Below are 19489 nucleotides of genomic sequence, written 5' to 3'. Positions count from 1 at the left end.
AAAAAAAAAAAAAAAAAAAAAAAAGTTTACCACAATCAAATTCTTGTAAAGAAAAGTTGCATCAAGTTGTGAATCACCTGTCAGGTGTATTCCGTGTCAATAAGCCTTGTTTAGATTGTCTGAGGTTTGCAACTATCACATTATCATTCAAAGGGTCTTTTAAAACCTTAAGATTAGTTAAAAAGGAAAAAAAAAATGACCATTAATTGAGAAAACTTCAACTGGTGGAAACACTGGTGATTTGTACATTAGTGGCAATGGAATATGATGCTGCTGAATCTTGGTGATCTTGCTTTTAAAACTGAGAGCTGTATAGAACACACAGGTGTCAAACTCAGAAGATGTCACAAACAGGCAACCAAAGGGGAAAGTGACGAATGCCACAATACAGAGCTTCTGCACAGGAAAGGAAACAATCAGTAGAGTGAAGAAACAACCTACAGAACAGGAGAATACATTTGCAACACACTGGATAAAGGGTGAATATCCAAATACATAAGGAAGTCAAAGGACTCCTTAGCTCCCCCCAAAAAAAACCCTCAAAAACCTCTAATCATTAGGGAAATGCAAGTCAAAACCTCAGTGAGATACTGCCTCACTTTAGTTGGAGTGGCTATTTCCAAAACATAGAAGACAACAAGTGTAAGTGAGCAGGTATAAGAAAGGGAATCTTTTTTTTTCTTTTTTGCAGTATTGGAGATCTAACTCAGGGCCTGCACAGGTCAGGCAAATGCTCCACCACTGGGCTTCATCCTCAGCCTGGAAAGGGAACTTTTCTATATTGTTAGAGGGAATGTAAATTAGTATAGCCATTACAGAAAAGAATAGGAAGTTTTTTTTTTTTTTTTCAAAAAATTAAAAACAGAACTATCCTATGTGATCCTACAACCCCACAACTGGGTTTATATCCAAAGAAAATAAAATTAGTATTTCAAAGAGTCAGCTGAACTCCATTTTTATTGCAGCCCTACTCACCACAGTGAACAGAAACAATCTCAGTGTTCACTCACTAGAAGATTAATAGATAAATAAAATGCAGCACATACGTACAGTGAGATACTACTCAGCCGTCCAAAAGGATAAAATCCAACCGTTTATTCCTGGAACATGGATGACCTTGAAAATGTTACGTTAAGTGAAATAACACAAACATAAGAAGATGAATCCTGTATAATCTCAGTCATACATAGAAACTAAAAATGCTAATCTAATAGGAGAGGACAACAGTGGTTACCAAAGGCTGGGAGGTGGATGGTGGCAATCAATAGTGGTGAAATAATTAGATGGGTTCTGGCTCTCTACTGTACACTAGGTTGTCTATCGTTAACAAAAATGTGTATTTCAAATAGTTAGATGAAAGGATTATCCTGGGTGTTCTCACCACCTTTAAAAAAGAATAGATATTTTAAGCCAATGGCTATGCTACTTACCCACATTTTATCATTATACAATGTATTCCATTGCATCCCATCAGGATATAGACTTACTATGTGTCAATCTAAAGTAAAACTTAACAAAAAAATCAATAGGGCAAATGGTCTGCAGAGCCAGAAGGAACATTTATCCAACATGGTAAAGTCAACACGTCTGTTGCCTACCAACAAGCACTTTCCCCATCCTAACCTCCCTTTTCACACCTACACAATCCTTGCATTACTTCAGTCTGATGGTTACTACAGCTCTGGGGCAACGGAGCTGTCTCACAACACTGCCTTCTGCCTCACCTGTGGGGTTATAGTTATCCTCGCTGAACTACTGCAGTGCCTTCTAGTTTCAGTGTCTATGCTTTATTCTAGTAGTTTTCAACCCTGACTGCACACTGGGATTATCAGGAGAGGTTTTATTGTGCTGGGGATGGGATCCAGAGCTTCACGTATGCTAGGAAAGTGCTCAACCACTGATCTACACCCCCGGAAAATTAGGAAAGAATATAGAAAAGAAAAAAAGAAGTCAGAGCCTGGATCTCAGCCAGGCGGATCAGGTCAGCATCTCTGTCTGGGGGTGTCACCGAGATGTGAGCCGCCCAGGAGATCTGAGTGTAAAGAGAAGCCCTGCTCTGTGCTTGCAGGTTCATTTCTATAATCCACAGCTGGTTATGTTGGGCTGTTGTTGAGCAATAAACAAGTCATCAATACTTTTCTTGTGCCTACCAAAGAAGGGTCCAAGTTTTCAACTTACCTCGTACAGCCTCAAAACCCACCCTTCCCCTCTCTCTCCTAACCTCTCCCCACCCAGGACTTTTGCTGTCCTCCAACTGGTCCATCGCTGGTCTCCAAATGCTCCCACCTTGGCCCCTGTCCAGATAGATGCCCTCTAGACCCTATGAGGTGTAACCAAGCTGGCCAGTGCCACTTGTCTCTTCCTCCCTCCTGAGCTCCTCCCCGGAGGTAATCGCTTTCTACAAACCTACAGGGGCTCACTCTACCTGTCCTGCACATGACGTTTCAGACAGGTATTTTACCCTCTCCTCTCCTGTATAAAGTTAACTGGGGTCCCACACCCCTCATAGCAAGCGCTCGCATTTCTGGAACTCTTTTGCAGGAAGCTTATAAAATCTGGAGCGGTGATTTAGAAACCATGATTTCTAACCAGCAAAGTTTCCATTGTAACTAAATTACGAGATGTTGGGTTTGCGGCTTCAAGGATCTCTGGTGAGCAGATAAGTAAGGAAGTGATACAAGAACAGTACCTATGTCAAAGGGCTTTTAGGCAGCGCCAAGATAAACCAGCTGAAGAGTCCTCCAACTGTGCGGTAGAAGGAAGAGGGCAAACAACTTTATTAAAGATAGGACTGTTTCGGGGGCACAGAGCGAAGCGGCACCAATGACTTGAAATAAATCTTTATAATTAAAGTCTCAATTCATGAATAATAGTTTTGCTTTCAAGTGAAAGTAGTAGGTTCGCCCTTGAGTAACTTCAAAACATCCTGCTGCAAACCGAGGAAGCGGCACTTCCTAAGCAGCAAAGGCCTACAAACTTTTGAGGAAGTGCAAGGATGAGCTAACTAGATGTGAGTCACGAAAAAAGTTCTGCCCCTCCCCACGGAGCCGGCACTCTCGGGACGCCTCTTGGCCTGCGCCGTGGGCAGGGGCCTCCATGGGCGCCGAGGGGATCGGCTCCCAAAGGCTCTGGCTCACCTACCTGAGGGCCAGGAGCCTCTCTCCCAGCAGCGCCAACGCAATCCCCAGCAAGCCCAGAGTCACCAGCTTCCCCATGGCGACACAGGCCGCCGAGTCGCAGGGTTCGGCCCGGAGCTAGAGGAAGGCGCCAGCACCGGGCAGGCAGTGCAGGCTGCGCCCCGCCCCGGCCCCGCCTGGACCCGGGGTGGGAGGGTAGGTGGGAGGAGCTCCGCCCTGGGTCTGGCCTGGGCTGGCCTGGCCTTTGTCCCTGCAAATCTAGGTCCTCAGACAACTTTCCCGGGTGCCTCACCCGGCTCCCATACCCTGGTCCTTCCCCAGACCACCCTCACAGACCTCGGCGCCCGTCAGCTAAACCGTTCTCCTTGCCTTATCTTCAGAAACTTTTCAGCAAGAAACTTCTAATGCCTTAAAGATGCTTTTTTATTAGGGAAAATCTGTACGGAGGCCTGGCTTGTAGATATTTCAGGCTGGAGTCACTGCTTTCTATAACAGGTTGCAGATAGAGGAAAGCTTGGTTTCTAGTAAGACTTCATCTAGACTAGAAACCTAACAACTTAGACACTTTTATTTGTTCCTTACCTAAATTCAATTTATGGCAATAAGAGTAGATTTTCTTTCTCTTTCTTTAATTACATTCTTTTCATATTTATAACAAAGGTATGATGAAAAATATAAGGAAACTAATTATGTTTGAGACAGACTAAATATGTTTGAAATAAATTTCTAGTGGTTTTCACTGTTTCAATTGCCACCCTGTAACATGTAGGCAGAGATAGTTAAAATTTGCCAATTTTAACAAACATCAAATTTATAAACAACCATTAAATAAAAGCTGATGCCAGCTTCTCACCTGTTCCTCATAGCAAGAAAGCAGGTAAAGAAAAAGACCTCCCTGTTTCTATAGTCCTCTGCTCAGTCCCAGGAGCTATCAGATTATCCTGGGTGGTAGATGCAGAGTTAAATACTTGTCCTTTGAAAAGCAGACAAGTCATGGACCCCTCCAGCTGTGGTGGACCTTTGCAGAGTAGTATTTATAAGTGCAGACAATAAAACGCTCAAGATTGCAAAGGAAACCAATTACACTGGAATGCAATAATCAGCATTTTTAAAACAAGTTTGTACTGTATACATAGTACAAATGTAGTAATAGTAGTATAATAACAGTAATAATATGTATAGTACTAATATAGTAATGTCATTATGCTACATTACTTAACACATCAAATAACAAGCCTAGCAATATTCTTTCAAATGATGAGTATAAATGATATTTCACTATACCTGTAAAAACTGTAATGAAATAATGAAGCTATTATTTCCATAATAACATTATACAGGTACTATTAATGCTTCACAAGTTTATTTTCTACTTTCATAAATTGAAAGACATGCTAAATTTCAGTTGAAGGAAATTCTAAGTCACACGAGAAATCTAAGTGTGTTTCTCATTCATGATCTTTAGGACCTCTGAACTTATTTTTTTGGCAGTGCTGGAGATTGAACCCAGGACCCTGAACCTGGTAGGCATAGGTTACCACTGTGCTACACCTCCAGCCCCTCCTACACTATTAATGAACAGCATGGTTTAAGAATTCTAACACAGGGTACAGCTGTGACTATAAAAAAGCTCATAGGATCCCCTCATCTGTGTTATTAATCAGGAAGGAGGGAAAGAGCCTCAGCAATGCAAACAGAAATGAGGAGAATCTAAAATGGAAGGTCTGAGTGGGGTGTGGTGGTGCACACCTGTAATCCCAGCACTTGAGAGGCTGAGGCAGAAGGATCACTGTGAGTTTGAGACCAGCCTGGGCTACACAGTGAGTTCCAGGTCAGTCTGAACAGTGTAGTGAGACTCTGCCTCAAAAAAAAAAAAAAAAAAAAAAAAGGGAAGTTCTGAGCCTAATATCTAGGCTCCTTGCTTACGTTTGAGAATCTTGTTCCAAGGAATCCTGCATAGTAGGAAGTACATACATAAAATTGCCTTATGGACTCTGGGTCAAGAATCATATGCCACAAAATAGAAAAAAAAAACATAGATTATAACATCATAATAAGATTACCTAGTTGCACGCTATTCTTTTACTATTTCCAAACTTAAAAAAAAATTCATGCTCATAATTTAGCCTTGCTGATGAAATGAAAGAGTTGGAGGTCTGCATCTTTTAGGCTGGATTCAAGAGAGCAAATAACCAGGTGTTGTCCTGACTTCCTCTTCTCCCCTTACCCTGGCAAACATCCTTAATGGGTTCTGGCAATGATTCTCACCAAGCCCAGAACTTTCCTCACAATCTTTCTGAATAGCCACGGGGACGTGGTAATCTTAAACTAACAAACAGATTTCACTTCAGGATGATACCATATTTGCTTCTGGGTGTTGGTTGCCCAAGGGAAACGGCACTCTGGAGTTTAGCTTGCAACAGATTCAGGGATGGCTAGACCAACCTCACCACACCCTCAGAAGATATTACAGAAAGCATGTTCATTCGGTTAATGTGCACAGTAAGCCCCAGACTGTGTATAAGTAAGGTACTCCCACACCTTTCCATATTCCAAATATTGCCATTGAAGAAGCTTCTGCAGAACTTTCCAACCTTACCTCCATCTCATCACCATGTGAAAAGCAAGAATCATTGTTTTCACAAGAGATTTTCTGATTTGGAAATCAGAAACCTATCTGTCTTGTCTGTTGAAAGAATGTCACACTGAGTACTAAATGTCACCATATAGCCATACTTTTTAGATGACTGACATTTATAGGGAACACCAAGAGTGTTTATGTTGTTGCAGAGAGAACGTGGTTTCTGGCTATAGGTAACCAAGTCACTCAACACAGAACGACCGTGTTCTGCAGCCAGTTTGCGTAGTGACCGGTTCCTCACACTGGGTGTGGAACAATGTTTCTGACTGGCGGTGGATTGGTAATGAAACATTTAGTGGTTCTTTTGCAAACTTTCAAAGTTAATAGTACCTTTTAATAGTGCTTGTCAAACCGTGTTTACTAAAGGACAGATTTTTCTTTGCCTTTACAAAATACAATGAGAATGAATTATTGGAAAATAAAGTAAAATATCAGACATACAAAACACAAGCCCAATTTTGTTATTATTTGGTTCAACAGGTGAAATTACTCTGCCACATTTCTTTAGCCATTTCTAAATTCTCACTCTCAATTTTTTTTCAGCTTTAATTGAGTTTATTGGTACATTTTAGGGATACAGTACAGTCACATTTATTGTTGGGATCTTGTATCTCTACATGACCGGTCTTGGTTCTCATTTTTTCCCCTTGTCCCTGCCCTCTCTTCACCCCCTCCTCCCCTCCCCATCTACAAACACTTTCTTTCCATCTTTTCATTATCTCACATATTTTTCTTTTCCCTTATTACCCTTCCCCTACCCATCCCACCTTCCCTACACCTTTAGCCCCTCTCTTCCTATTTCACAATGTCAGTAATCTTATTACGATTTTATGTATTATTACAGTTTATTCACACCAGAGAAACTATTTGGTATTTACACATGTGACTTACTTATTTCACTTAGGAGTATATCTTCAATATCTATCCATTTTCCTATGAATTAATCTATTTTCTCATTCTTTATGGCTGAATAATATTCCACTTTATAGAAAAACCACATCTTCTTTATCCAGTTTCCAATTGATGGGCAGATTGGCTGTTTCCAAGTTTTAGCTATTACAAACTGTGCTGCTATAAACATGGGTACACTTACATCACTGTGATATGATTCTTTTAGTTCTTTTGGAAATATAACCAGCACAGGGATGGCTGGGTGAAATGGAACCTCTAATCCCAGCTCTTTGAGGTATCTCCATATTGAGTTCCACAGTGATTGCACCAGTCTGCACTCCCACCAACAATGGAGAAGGGTTCCTTTCTCGCCGCCAACATTTGTTATTGGTTGATTTCTTGATAAGTAGCCATTCTTTGTGGGGTGAGGTGGAATCTCAGTGTTGTTTTCATCTGCATCTCTAGAATGACCAGTGATGTGGAACATTTTTTCAAACATTTACTTGCTGCTTTTACTTCTTTGTCTGAGAAACGTCTGTTCATTTCAGATGCCCATTTTTGAATTGGGTCTTTATATTTGGGGGGCTGATTGTTTTGACTTATTTATATATTCTAGATAATAGTCCTTTGTCTGAGGAGCAGCCAGTAAAAAGTTTTTCCCACATTGTAGGTTGTCTCTTAATTCTGTTGATGGTTTCTTTTGCAGTACAGAAGCTTATTAATAAGATGAGATCCCAGTTGTTGATTCATTCTCCTGGTTCCTGTGCTACTGAGGATTTGTTCATAAAGTCTTTTCCTATGCCAATGTCTTCCAGAGTTCTGGCTAACTTATCTTCCAGCAAGTTTAGTGTTTCTGTTTTAATATTTAGATCTTTTATCCACTTGGATTTTAATTTAGTGCATGGTGAAAAATAAGGGTCCAGTTTTAATCTTTTGCAGGTTGAAATCCAGTTTTTACAACACCATTTATTGAAGAGGCTATCTTTCCTCCAGTGAGGAGGGTCAGCTCCTTTGTCAAAGATGAGGTAGCTGAGTACATCTGGACTTGTTTTTGTGTCTTCCATTCTGTTCCACTGATCCTTAGATCTGTTTCTTTGCCAGGACCATGCTGTTTTTCTCACAGTGACTTTGTAGTATAGTTTCAAATTGGGAATTGTTATACCCGCTGCCATGTGTCTGTTGCCTAGGATGGCCTTTGCTATTCTAGGTCTCTTATGGTTCCAAATGAATTTTTGGATTCCTTTTTCTAGTTCTGTGAAATATAGTGTTGGAATTTCAATTGGCATTGCATTAAATCTGTATAGCAGTTTTAGTAGTACTGCCATTTTCACTATGTTGATTCTTCCTACCCAGGAGCAGGGGATATCTTTCCATTTTTTTATATCCTCTTCAATTTCTTTTTTCAGAGTGCTATAGTTTTCAGTGTAGAGATCTTTTGCTTCTTTTGTTAGATTGATAGATACTTCATTTTTTGGATGCTATTGTAAAAAGAATTTTTTTGCTTATTTCTCTCTCAGTGAGTCTGTTATTTGTGTAGGAGAAGGCTATTGACTTTTGGGTGTTGACCTTGTATCCAGCTACTCTACTGAATCTGTCAATTAAGTCTAGAAGTCTTTTGGTGGAGTTTTTTGGGTCTTCAATGCAGAGTATCATATCATCAGCAAATAATGACAGTTTAACTTCTTTCTTTCCTATCTTTATTGCTTCAATTTCTTTCTCTTGTCTAATTGCTATGGCTAATGTTTCCAGAACTATATCAAAGAGGAGTGGTGATAGTAGGCATTCTTGTCTTGTTCCTGATTTTAATGTGAAGGTTTTCAGTTTTTGGCCATTTAATATGATGTTGGCTGTTGATTTTTCATAGATAGCCTTTATTAAGTTGAGACACAGACCATCTATTCCAATTTTTTGCAGGGTTTTTTTATCATGAATGGGTGTTGAATTTTGTCAAATGCTTTTTCTGCATCTATTGAGAGGATCATATGGTTTTTGTCCTTGACTTTGTTAATATAGTGTATTACATTTATTGACTTACGTATGTTGAACCATCCTTGCATCCCTGGAATGAATCTGACTTGGTCAGGATGTATTTCTTGATAATCCTCTGTATTCTGTTTGCTAGTATCTTATTAAGGATTTTTGCATCTATATTCATTAAGGAGATTGGTCTGTAGTTCTCTTTTTTAGTTGCATTTTTCCCTGGTTTGGGAATCAAAGTGATACTTGCTTCCAGGAATGAATTTGGAAGTATTGCTTCCCTTTCAATTTCATTTAAAAGTTTGAAGAGTAATGCAGCAGTTCTTCTCTAAATTTCTTGTAAAATTCAGCAGTGAATCCATCAGGGCCTCGGCTTTTCTTTGTTGGTAAAATTTTAATTACATTTTCAATTTCACTGACTGTAATTGGAGTGTTTAAAATGTTTTTATCTTCTTTGTTCAACTTTGGTAGTTCATAAATATCTAAAAATCTGTCCATTTCTTCTGTGTTTTCCATTTTATTGGAGTACATGTTCTCAAAGTAGGTATTAATGATCCCCTGGATTTCTGTTGGACCTGTTGTGACTTGGCCTTTTACATTCCTGATTGCATGGATCTGAGCCTTTTCTTTCCTTTTGTAAATAAGATTAGCTAAGGGTTTGTCGATTTTATTTATTCTTTCAAAAAACCAACTCTTTGTTTCATTTATTTTTTGTATCATTTTCTTAGTTTCCATTGCATTGATTTCTGCTCAAATCTTTATAATTTCCTCTCTTGTTCGAGCTTTGAGTTTTTCTTGCTCTTGTTTTTCTAGGGGTCTAAGATTTATCAAGTTGTTTATTTGAGCTTGCTCTGTTTTCCTAGTGTGGGCATTCAGTGCTATGAATTTTCCCTGTAGAACTGCTTTTAATTTCCTCTGTAATCCATTGATTGTTCAGGAGAGTGTTGTTCAGTTTCCATGTGCTTGTGAAGTTCCTACAGTTTCTTGTGCTATTGATCTCCAGCTTGATTGCACTATGATCTGATAATATACAGGGAATAATCTCAATTCTTTTGCATTTATTCAGATCTGTTTTGTGGGCCAATATGTGGTCTATCTTGGAGAATGATCCATGTGCAGCCAAAAAGAATGTATATCGTGATTTTGTGGGGTGGAATACTTTATAGACATCTATTAAGTCCATTTGTTCCAAAGCATGGCTTAGTTCTATTATTTCATTGTTGATTTTCTGCCTAGATGGTCTGTCAATTTGTGATAGTGGGCTATTTAAATCCCCCACTACAATTATATTAGTGCTTATTTGGTTTTTCATGTTACTTAATATTTGTTTTATATAGTTGGGGGCATTTATATTTGGTGCATACATGTTTATGATTGTCATCTCTTCCTCTTGAATTGTTCCAAGAATGTAGTGGCCTTCTTTGTCTCTTAATGAGTTTTGGTTTGAAATTTACTTTGTCTGTGAATAAGATTGTTAACCCTGCTTTTTTCTGGGCTCCTGTCACATGGAGAATTGTTTTCCATCCTTTCTCTTTCAGACTATGGTCTTCTTTTTGCACTAGGTATGTTTCTTGTATATAACATATTGGTGGATTTTGCTTCTTAACCCATTCTGCCAGTCTATTTCTCTTGACTGGTGAATTGAAGCCATTAACATTGATGGTTGTAACTGATAGCTCTGACTTATTATTGTCATGATATTGTCCTTTTGTTGACTCTTTTTAATTTTTTGCTCTCTCCTTTTAGTTTCTTGTTGCCTAATTGATTTGGTCTGTTGGGCCTCATGGTGTTGTGACCTTCATTGTCTTTTTCTAGGATATTGTTTAGAATTCCTTGTAGTGCTGGTTTGGTGTTCATGAAGTTTTCAGGTGTTCTTTGTTGTGGAAGTATCTTATTTCCTCATCAATTTTGAAAGAGAGTTTTGCAGGATACATCAGTGTAGGTTGGAGATTGTTTTCTTTTAGGACTTGAAATAACTCATTCCAGGCTCTCCTTGACCTAAGGGTTTGTGTTGAAAAGTCTGCTGTGATTCTAATGGGCTTTCCTTTGCATGTGATTTATTTCTTTTCTCTTACTGTTTGTAGTATTTTGTTCTTCTATTGGATTTCTGGGATCTTGATTTTTATATGTCTAGGTGTAGATTTTTTTTTGATTGTGGCTAGCTGGAGCTCTATATGCCTCACTTATCTGTATGTCTAATCTTCCCTTCTGTTTGGCAAGTTTTCTGTCATTAATTCTGTGAACAGCTTTTTAAAGTCATTTGTGTTTTCTCCTGATATTTCACGGATTCCTATCAGTCTTATGTTATTTTTCTTTGCCTCATCTAGAAGTTGTTGGATCGGTTTCTCATGATCCATTACTGCTTTTAAGAGACCTCTCTTCATGGTCACTGACTGCAATCCTATCTTCTATATCTGAAATTCTATCTCTGCAATCTTTTATTTAGTTGTGTACACTTTCAATAGAGTTTTTGATCACCTGGATATCTGTTTGAATCTGTTTTATGGATTCCATTGCTTTCCTCTGTTGGGCATTCATTGTTTCCATTTCTTTCTTATGCTGAGTCTTCATGGCCTCTATCATGGTCTTGACTCATCTATTTTTTTGTCAGTTTCTGTTCTAGAGTCTCAAATCATGACTTCCATTTTGCTCACCATCTCTATGGTTATCTGGGAAATTATGTTTTAAATTTTTCTAGAGCCTGATTGATCTGTTTTGTTACCTCCTGTGCTATGGGTCCAGGGTGTCCTGCTGGTTCACTATCAGACTTTTCATCCTCATTTGCCCTACTATTTGCCATTGGTGAACTGGAGGTCTGTCTTTGTGTCTTGCTTAAGAGTTTTCTCATTTTTATTTTTGTTGTTGGGTTGTCCTTGATTTAATTTCTGGGTTATTTTACATCTTCCTGATATAGTTGCGCTTTAGCTTTTGAGTCTCTAATGACTCATAGACATCCTTATTTTCATAATATCAGAAAAAACAACTCATTAAATCAATTACAATCCTTTATCCCAGTTGATACATTCAGCAGCCCAATAGGATCAAGCACAGTTTGCAAACTGACCACTTGTGGTAGTCATTAATCTATCACCTTTAAACCATGTGAATTAAAGTAATATCAAGAAGCAGCCCAAAATATGTTTGCAGTGAATATACTTTTCAATATAACATCTTTCCTGTTTAGGATGAGGGCTTAGACTGAGTTAGGATGAGAGGAGTAGATAAGTGAAAGAATTGGAGAAGGTTTCAAGTGAAGCCAGAGGATGTAGAATGACCATACAACCTTTACGAAACTATTAACTGCAAAGGGATAGATAGAGTGCAGGAATAAGGACAAGAATATATCCCCTTAACAGTAACAGGGGCTCTCCTTCCCTTGAAGCTATGGAACCATGAGTGAGGTAAAATGACAGGAGAAAAGAATATAAAGAAAACAATGATTAAAGAAGAAGTCTGAGTTAGGGCAGGAGCAGGAATAGAAAGGGAGATGAGGGATAATATGGTGGAGCAAGAGACTGAGTTGGAGAAAGAGGACAGAAAAAGGAAATTGCAGCATGGAATGAGGAAAAGAAGAAAAAAAGAGAATTTGAAGGGCCTCTTTCAGACTATATCTCTGTGGTCATATTATACCATGTGTACAGCCATGTGCAGAACCAAATCCCCTGATCTCAGCTAGCCAATGGCAGGTCCCCACAAGTCAGACTGACCTCAGGCCACAAGGCCTAATTTGAGTTCCCCAACCTTCTGAATGGTTGAACTCCACACCATTCTACTACAGGTTTCCCCTGCCCTTTCTTTAAAATGTTCAAACTTGGGACCTCAGAAAAAATACCCTTTACAACCACCTATGCTTCTGCAGAGTGGGTTCAAAGACTGGCTCAATCAGGAGGTTTAAGAACGGGGTGGGGGGTCAGGTTGTGCAGCTGTTTCAAGGGTGCCCTCCTGGCTACCTTCCTTGCTGGATCTGGTAGTTCGCAGTTGGGGAGGTCACGGACCTGCCGGGTGGGCCTGAGCAGGTGGCCTGAAAACAGAAGTCTTATTCATCCCTCTCCTTTGCCTTCTCCTCACTCCCAATTTTTTATACTTTTTTCACGTGGACTCCGCTCATGCTTCCAGACTGAGAACAGTCCTTAGTGAAAGCTACCTTCACAATCATATTTTTAGCTCCTTCAAGTTCTATGCAGAGTGTTATCCCATGTCATGTTTATGATAGTAATTATATTTTTAGTTTTATGCTAGTTATATATTTAAAAATATTTATATTCCACAAATTAATAGGCAGAATCAGGCTACTCATGGTTATTATCATTCTACATATGTGACAGGGAGTCAAGTCTTCTGTATCCTTTGTGTTCCTTCTCTTCTTTAACCCTGTTTCAAGAAATTGGACAGGTCTTTTAACAAAAATGCTTTGAAGAGATATTACAAAAGGTGGTTATTATAGGGCTGATAATAGATCCCTCATTCCAAAGCCTCTTGAAAAATAAAAGAGACCTTTCTCCAGCCAAGCTGTTTTCTAAAAAGTTCTATATATTACAAGATGAAGAACATTCAGGAGGTTAAGGCATGAGGATCATGAATGTGGGGCCAGCCTGGGATACACAATGAGGTCTTGTCTCCAGAAAACATAACACACACACACACACACACACACACACACACACACCTAGAATTGGTGAAGAAATGTCATAACAGCAATGTAAAGATGGCAGTAATATAGCCTTAAATATTTATATTAAACAAGTTAACATATTCAAACATTGGGTTAAAATATGAACTTGTGGTTTGTAGAAATAAAAAAACCATACATAAATATAAGCACAGTATAGTATGCTAGTCAAGATATAATTATGTTTTATAAATGATAGTAATTATTGGTCTACCATAGGTGGAATGGCCCAATTATATAAACCAAGTTTGAAATGAACACGTGCTTTCAGTGGCATCCATGTGATTTATGAATTCTGAGATAACATTGAAAACCAACCTTTAAGACTCCTTATGAAACTGAAGTCTAGGCCAGACGGCTCAGCTGCCCTGTGAGACCAAGCCTGTTTCTTCAGAGGGCTGTAAGCTTTTCTGCCTCTCTTCCAGAAGCCATTGGACCCAGAATGAAAAGGAGAGCAGGTGTTGGAAAGAGAAAAGGCAGAGGAGAGAAAGCAACAGATTCCCCAATCTCCACCTGAGGCTGACTTCATTTATACTTATTTTTCTTTATTGGTACATTTTAGGTGTGCAGTACAGTTACATTCTTTATTGGAATCCTGTACCTTTACATGATGCATCTTGGTTCTTATCTCTTCTCCATTCCCCTGTCCTCCCTTCAACCCCTCCAGTCTTCCCTATTTACAAAGACTTTGTTTCCATTTTTTCCTTTTCTCTTTTTTTTTCTTTTCCCTTCTTACCTTTCCCATACTCCTCCCACTTCTCACCTTAAAACCTTTTTCTATTACACAATATCAATTATACATGTTTACACTTTAGTTTATCACACCAGAGAAATTATACGATACATATGTGTACTATTAATTTCACTTAAGACTATGTCCTCAATGTGCATCCACTTAGCTTTAAAAGTCTCTAGTTATTTTCTCATTATATATGATAGAGTAGTACTCCATTTTACTAAAAATAAAACCAAAAAACACATTTTCTTTATTCAGTCTCCAGTGGATGGGCAATGAGGCCGTTTCCAAGCTTTAGCAATTACAAACTGTGCTAAGACTGACTTTAGATGCCTTGAACATTTACGGAAAAAATGAAGTCATTTCTTTTCTTGTTCTAGGAGGCATACACACATTTTCTATTTTCCAGAGCAATGTTGTTCCTGGAGATTAACTTGTGAACAAGGTAGGTGCACAACCCCTTAAGACTCAGCAGAAGTAACAATCACAACTATTTATTGAGTAATTTCTGTTGTACCCACTACCCCATTTACCCATTGGAATCAGATGCCATTATTATCCCTGATTTATGAGCAGTGAAACTGAAGCTAGAGATTCAGAATGTTGGGCCAGGGATTTAGCTCACTGGTGCTGCCACCTGCCTCACAAGTGAAAGGTCCTGAGTTCAATCCCTGGTGAGAAAGAGAGAGAGAGAGAGAGAGAGAGAGAGAGAGAGAGAGAGAGAGAATGTTGCCCAGGGTTATATACCTGGAAAATGGTAGAATCAAGATCCAATATGAGAAATTTTATATTCAAACCTGTCACCCTTGTTATATCTTTTGTTTATTGTCAAATAAAAAGATTTCTATTCTTTTCTACCTAAGGTAGGAGCAGAGATGGATGAGCTAGTAGTCAGGGCTATAGAAAAATGATTTCATGTCAACCTACACAAGAGGAGGTTTAAGACTAGGTTGCTTTTTACACTTTTTCTCTGCCTGCTTGCACAAATTCACTTAATATTATGTTCTGCATCTCCAAATGGTTACTGGGAATTCAAAGATAAAGGAGGTGGACTTTCCCTGCCTCCGTGGTGGTCAGAGTCTACTGAGAGAATTATGCATGGTTGTATGTCAGGGACAAATGACTTTGATCTTTATTGTAAAAAGGATGTAAGGCCACTAATGACTTTAAAGAAAAGGGAAAAAAACACATTTATGTTTTACAAAGGCCAATCTGATGCTATGGGAAAGATATGGGAAGTCTGTTTGAGAGAAGATAGGATGTGCACACGCAGAGGCAGTGGGGAGGGAAAAGAAAAGCAGATTTAAGGAATTTCAGGGATTGAACGGATAGAAATGGGTGGCCAGCAATATGGAGGGGAGGCTGAAGATGACTTGAGCTGTGCAAACAGTGGGGCTGACTGGGATAGGAGAGGAACAGGGAGGGTGACAAGAGCTGTGAAAAATGAGTGGAGTATGGAACCCAGCACACTGGATGTGTTGGAAGCCCAGGAGACCATTGCGGACACTCCTGGCCTGGTGAATGAGGACATATCTGGAGACAAAGACTTGGGAATCATTAGCAGAGAGTGCAGCATGCTGGAGAGGGGATCTTCAGGAAGGTTTACGGTTACAGCCTAAAGTGAAGCGGTAGGAAAGTCCAAAGAACTCAGTGGGAATGTCAATGGTAGAGGTGAGCTGAAAGAGAGTTCGAGGCTAAACTGAGCTTTGCGGGTTCGTGTCAATCAGGAGAGAAGATTCTGGCAGAGAGGCCCTTTCCTTTGCCCCAGATCTAGATAGATGGCCTTGGAACGCTTCGTGCCAAGTGCCCTCTGCAGCCACCGCTGTGCCTCCTCTGTGCACGCATTTCCTCTTCCTCCATAGGCTCAGGAGACGATATGAAAGAGGACGACGGGAGCAAGGATTTGGAAGGAAACCCCCGTGGCTATTTTGCTTGACCCAAAGATGCCCCTCTTGCAGCCCCTACACCCCCACTGGTAAGAGTGGCAGGGGAATGCTGGGGTTTGCTTCTGGCAAGATCTGTCTCTTCTCAGGGCTCACTGCCTCTGTTCCAGCATCTGCGGGCCTTTATTCCTGCTCCAGCAGTCACCAGAAGAAGCTTCAGCACCAGCAATCCCCCTCCACCAGTTTCTTCTCCCCATGTGGCTGTGCAATTTAATTTAAAGATGTTAACTGCATTTATTCATCGGGTAACATTTCATTCCATAAAATAGAGTAAGTATTCCACATAATTCATCAGAATAAAGCCTGTACATAATAAATCCCACAAGCAACCTCACATTTGCTAAGATGGGGAAGAAGACGAGGATGTTTGCTGGCTCCCAGCACTAAGCACTGCAATCTTAACCACAGCACTGAGACACAAGAACGAAATAAAAGGCACACAAAGAGCAGAGGAAGAAGTAAATTTATCCCTATTTACATTTGACATGATCACTCATATATGATACACATATGTGTGTCTTATATATGTAAGACTTCACTAAAAGACTATTAGAATAGATAAGTGAATTCAGTCACGTTGCAAGATACAAAATCAACATATAAAATCAGTATCATTTTATACAATATTACCAAAAAAAAAGAGAAATTATGACAGGAATATCATTTGCAATAGTCACAATAAAACAAAACACATTAGCACAGGCCTGTAATCCCAGCATTCAGGAGACTGAGGCAGGAGGATTGTCATAAATTCGAGGCCAGCCTGAATTTAAGCTCAGCCTGGACTACACAGTACAACCCATTTGGGGGTCGGAGGAATATTAAAACAAGAAAACCTAGGAATACATTTAACCAAGTAAGTAAAAGACCTCTGCAATAAGAATTCTAAAACTCTGATAAAAGGAATTGAAAAGGACACAAAATATTCAAAAGCACCCCATGGGTTAAAATAATTAATATTGTTAAAATATCTGTACTACTCCATGGAATCTATAGATTCAATGTAATCTCCATCAAAATATCCATGACATTCTTTATAGAATTAGAAAAATAATCCTAAAATTCTCAAGCAATCCACAGCAAAAAAAGACAAAGCTGGAGGCATCATACTACTTGATTTCAACACATACTACAACCATACAGCAGTCAAAAATAACAGTATTGGGAGAAAGAAAACCAGACCCACAGACCCAGACTAACAGAACAGAATCAAGTGCCTGGCAATAACCCCACATAGTTTACAGTAAGGCAATTTTGGAGAAAGGTGCTATAAACATACTTAGGAAAAAGAACAGTCCTTTCAACAAAAGGGGCTGGGAAAACTACGTAGTCACCTTCATAAGAATGAAGCTAGATACCTATCTCTCATCAGTTACAAAAATCAACTCAAAATGGATTAAAAACTTCAGTGCGAGACCCACAACTATAAAATTACTAGAAGAAAACATAAGGAAAGTGTTTCAGGACATTGCAATGGGCAAGGATTTTTTTGGACAAGAACCTCAAAGCATAGAAAACAAAAGGAAAAATAATCAAATGGGATTATATTGAATTTAAAAATACTGCTTCATAGCAAAGGAAGTAGCAACCAGGAAGAGGCTGGGGCAGGAGGGTCACCATGAGTTTGAGGCCAGCCTTAGCTACATAATAAGTTCAAGACCAGCCTGAACTGCATCACAAAACTGTTTCAAAGAACAAAACAAAGCAGAATGGAGGAAATATTTGCAAACAAAATACCTGGGAAGTAATTAATATGCAGACTATATACACTATATAAGGAACTAAAAAACAACCTCAATAGTGAAAACCCAAATAACACAAATAAAAAATGGACAGTAGATCTAAGTAGACATTTCCCAAAAGAACACATGCCAGTGACCAACAGGTATACAAAAAAGTGAACAATATCACTGATCGTCAGAGAACTACAAGTCAAAATCACAATGAAGTCACACATGTGTAAATACTGAATAGTTTCCCTGGTGTGAATAATCTGCAATAAAACATAAGATCCTAATAAGATTACTCTCATTTAGAAATGAGAAGAAAGGAGCTAAAGGTGTAGGGAAGGTGGGATGGGTAGGGGAAGGGTAATAAGGGAAAAGAAAAAAATGTGAGATAATGAAAAGATGGAAATAAAGTGTTTGTAGATGGGGAGGGGAGGAGGGGGTGAAGGGAGGGCAGGGGTAAGGGGAAGAAATGAGAACCAAGACTTGTCATGTAGAGGTACAAGATCCCAACAATGAAAGTAACTGTACTGTATCCCTAAAATGTACCAATAAACTAAATTAAAGCTGAAAAAAAATAAAAGTTAACACATTCTAAAATAAAATGTTGCACATACAAAAAAAAATCACAATGGGGTATCACTTCACTTAGGTAAAAATGACTAATATAAAAAAAAAAAAAAAAAAACAAAACAAAAAACAAAAGGTAACAACTGCTGGTGAAGTTGTGGAGAAAAAAGAACCCTTGCACATTCTTGGTAGGAATATCAATTAGTACAAATATTAAGCAAAACAGGATGAGGATTCCTTAAAAAATTGAAGATAGAGTCACCATATGACCAAGTAATCCCAAACTGTGTATCTCTTTATGTCAGAGAGAGGCCTGCACTCTTAGGGTTGCTGTAATGTTATTCACAGAGATGGAAGCAACGTAAGAGTTCATCAATGTATAAATGGACATCAAAGAAAATGTGGTGTGTACGTACCATCAAGTATTATTCAGATACACACAAAAAGAGTGAAACCCTGCGGCAGGTAATTAAGATCATTAGGTTAGGCAAGCCAGGTGTTACACAATCTCGCTCTTAAGTACCATTTGGGAAAAACTGAACTCATTGAAGTTGAAAGTACAATGGTGTTTACAGTAGACTGGAGAGATTAAGAAGGAGGGAGAATTAGGTTAAGAGTAATCCATGCATATACTTCAGTTAGGAGCAAGTTAGTTTTGTGTGGTATTGCAAAATAAGGTGACAATAGGTAACATTTTGGACTATTTATTTTTAAAATGTGAAGAAAGGATTTTGAATTTTTTTGCCCCTAAGAAATAATAAATGTTTGAGGAGATGGATGTGTTGGACCTGGTTTAAATATTATACAAAGTATACACATGTCAAAACATCATATAATGTACATGTATAATTTTTATGTCAGCTATAAAATAAGTGTAATTAAAAAGAAAGCTTTCAGTGAGCCAAGTAGAGGAGTTTGAGTTTATAGAAAGAAAAGGGCTGAAGAAAGTGGAGACAAAAGCCTAAGAAAAAGACCAATAATTTCAGTTGCTTTCCTGTAAGGTAGGTACAAGAAGATGGAAAAACAGAAAAATACCTGATTATGGCTAGGATGTAGCTCAATAGTAAAGCATTTGCCTAGCGTGCAGATGCTCTGTGTGCTCTCCCCAGCACCAAAAAACAAACAGACAAAAATTTTTCTTACAGGGTTGGGGATTTAGCTCAGTGGTTCTGGTGCCTGCCTCACAAGCTCAAGGACC

At 38.9% G+C, this 19489-nt stretch overlaps 1 protein-coding gene across 2 annotated transcripts in view; it reads right to left on the bottom strand.

Annotated features, from left to right (window-relative positions):
* Positions 1-3316, bottom strand: part of Pon2 (paraoxonase 2) — a 26411-nt gene extending 23095 nt beyond the window's left edge. For both annotated transcript variants that reach the window (XM_010603412.2, XM_010603414.2), the window contains exon 1: positions 3142-3316. In XM_010603412.2, the coding sequence (XP_010601714.1) occupies positions 3142-3215 (74 nt within the window). In that variant the 5' untranslated portion in view covers positions 3216-3316. The remainder of the gene's footprint in view (positions 1-3141) is intronic.
* Between the last annotated feature and the right edge of the window lie 16173 nt (positions 3317-19489).

Source organism: Fukomys damarensis, unplaced genomic scaffold, assembly GCF_012274545.1.
Source record: "Fukomys damarensis isolate Sample0158 unplaced genomic scaffold, DMR_v1.0_HiC HiC_scaffold_4, whole genome shotgun sequence".
In the NCBI taxonomy this organism is placed as follows: domain Eukaryota; kingdom Metazoa; phylum Chordata; class Mammalia; order Rodentia; family Bathyergidae; genus Fukomys; species Fukomys damarensis.
The sequence above is the reverse complement of the archived record's forward strand: the minus strand, read 5'-3'. Positions and strand labels throughout refer to the sequence as shown.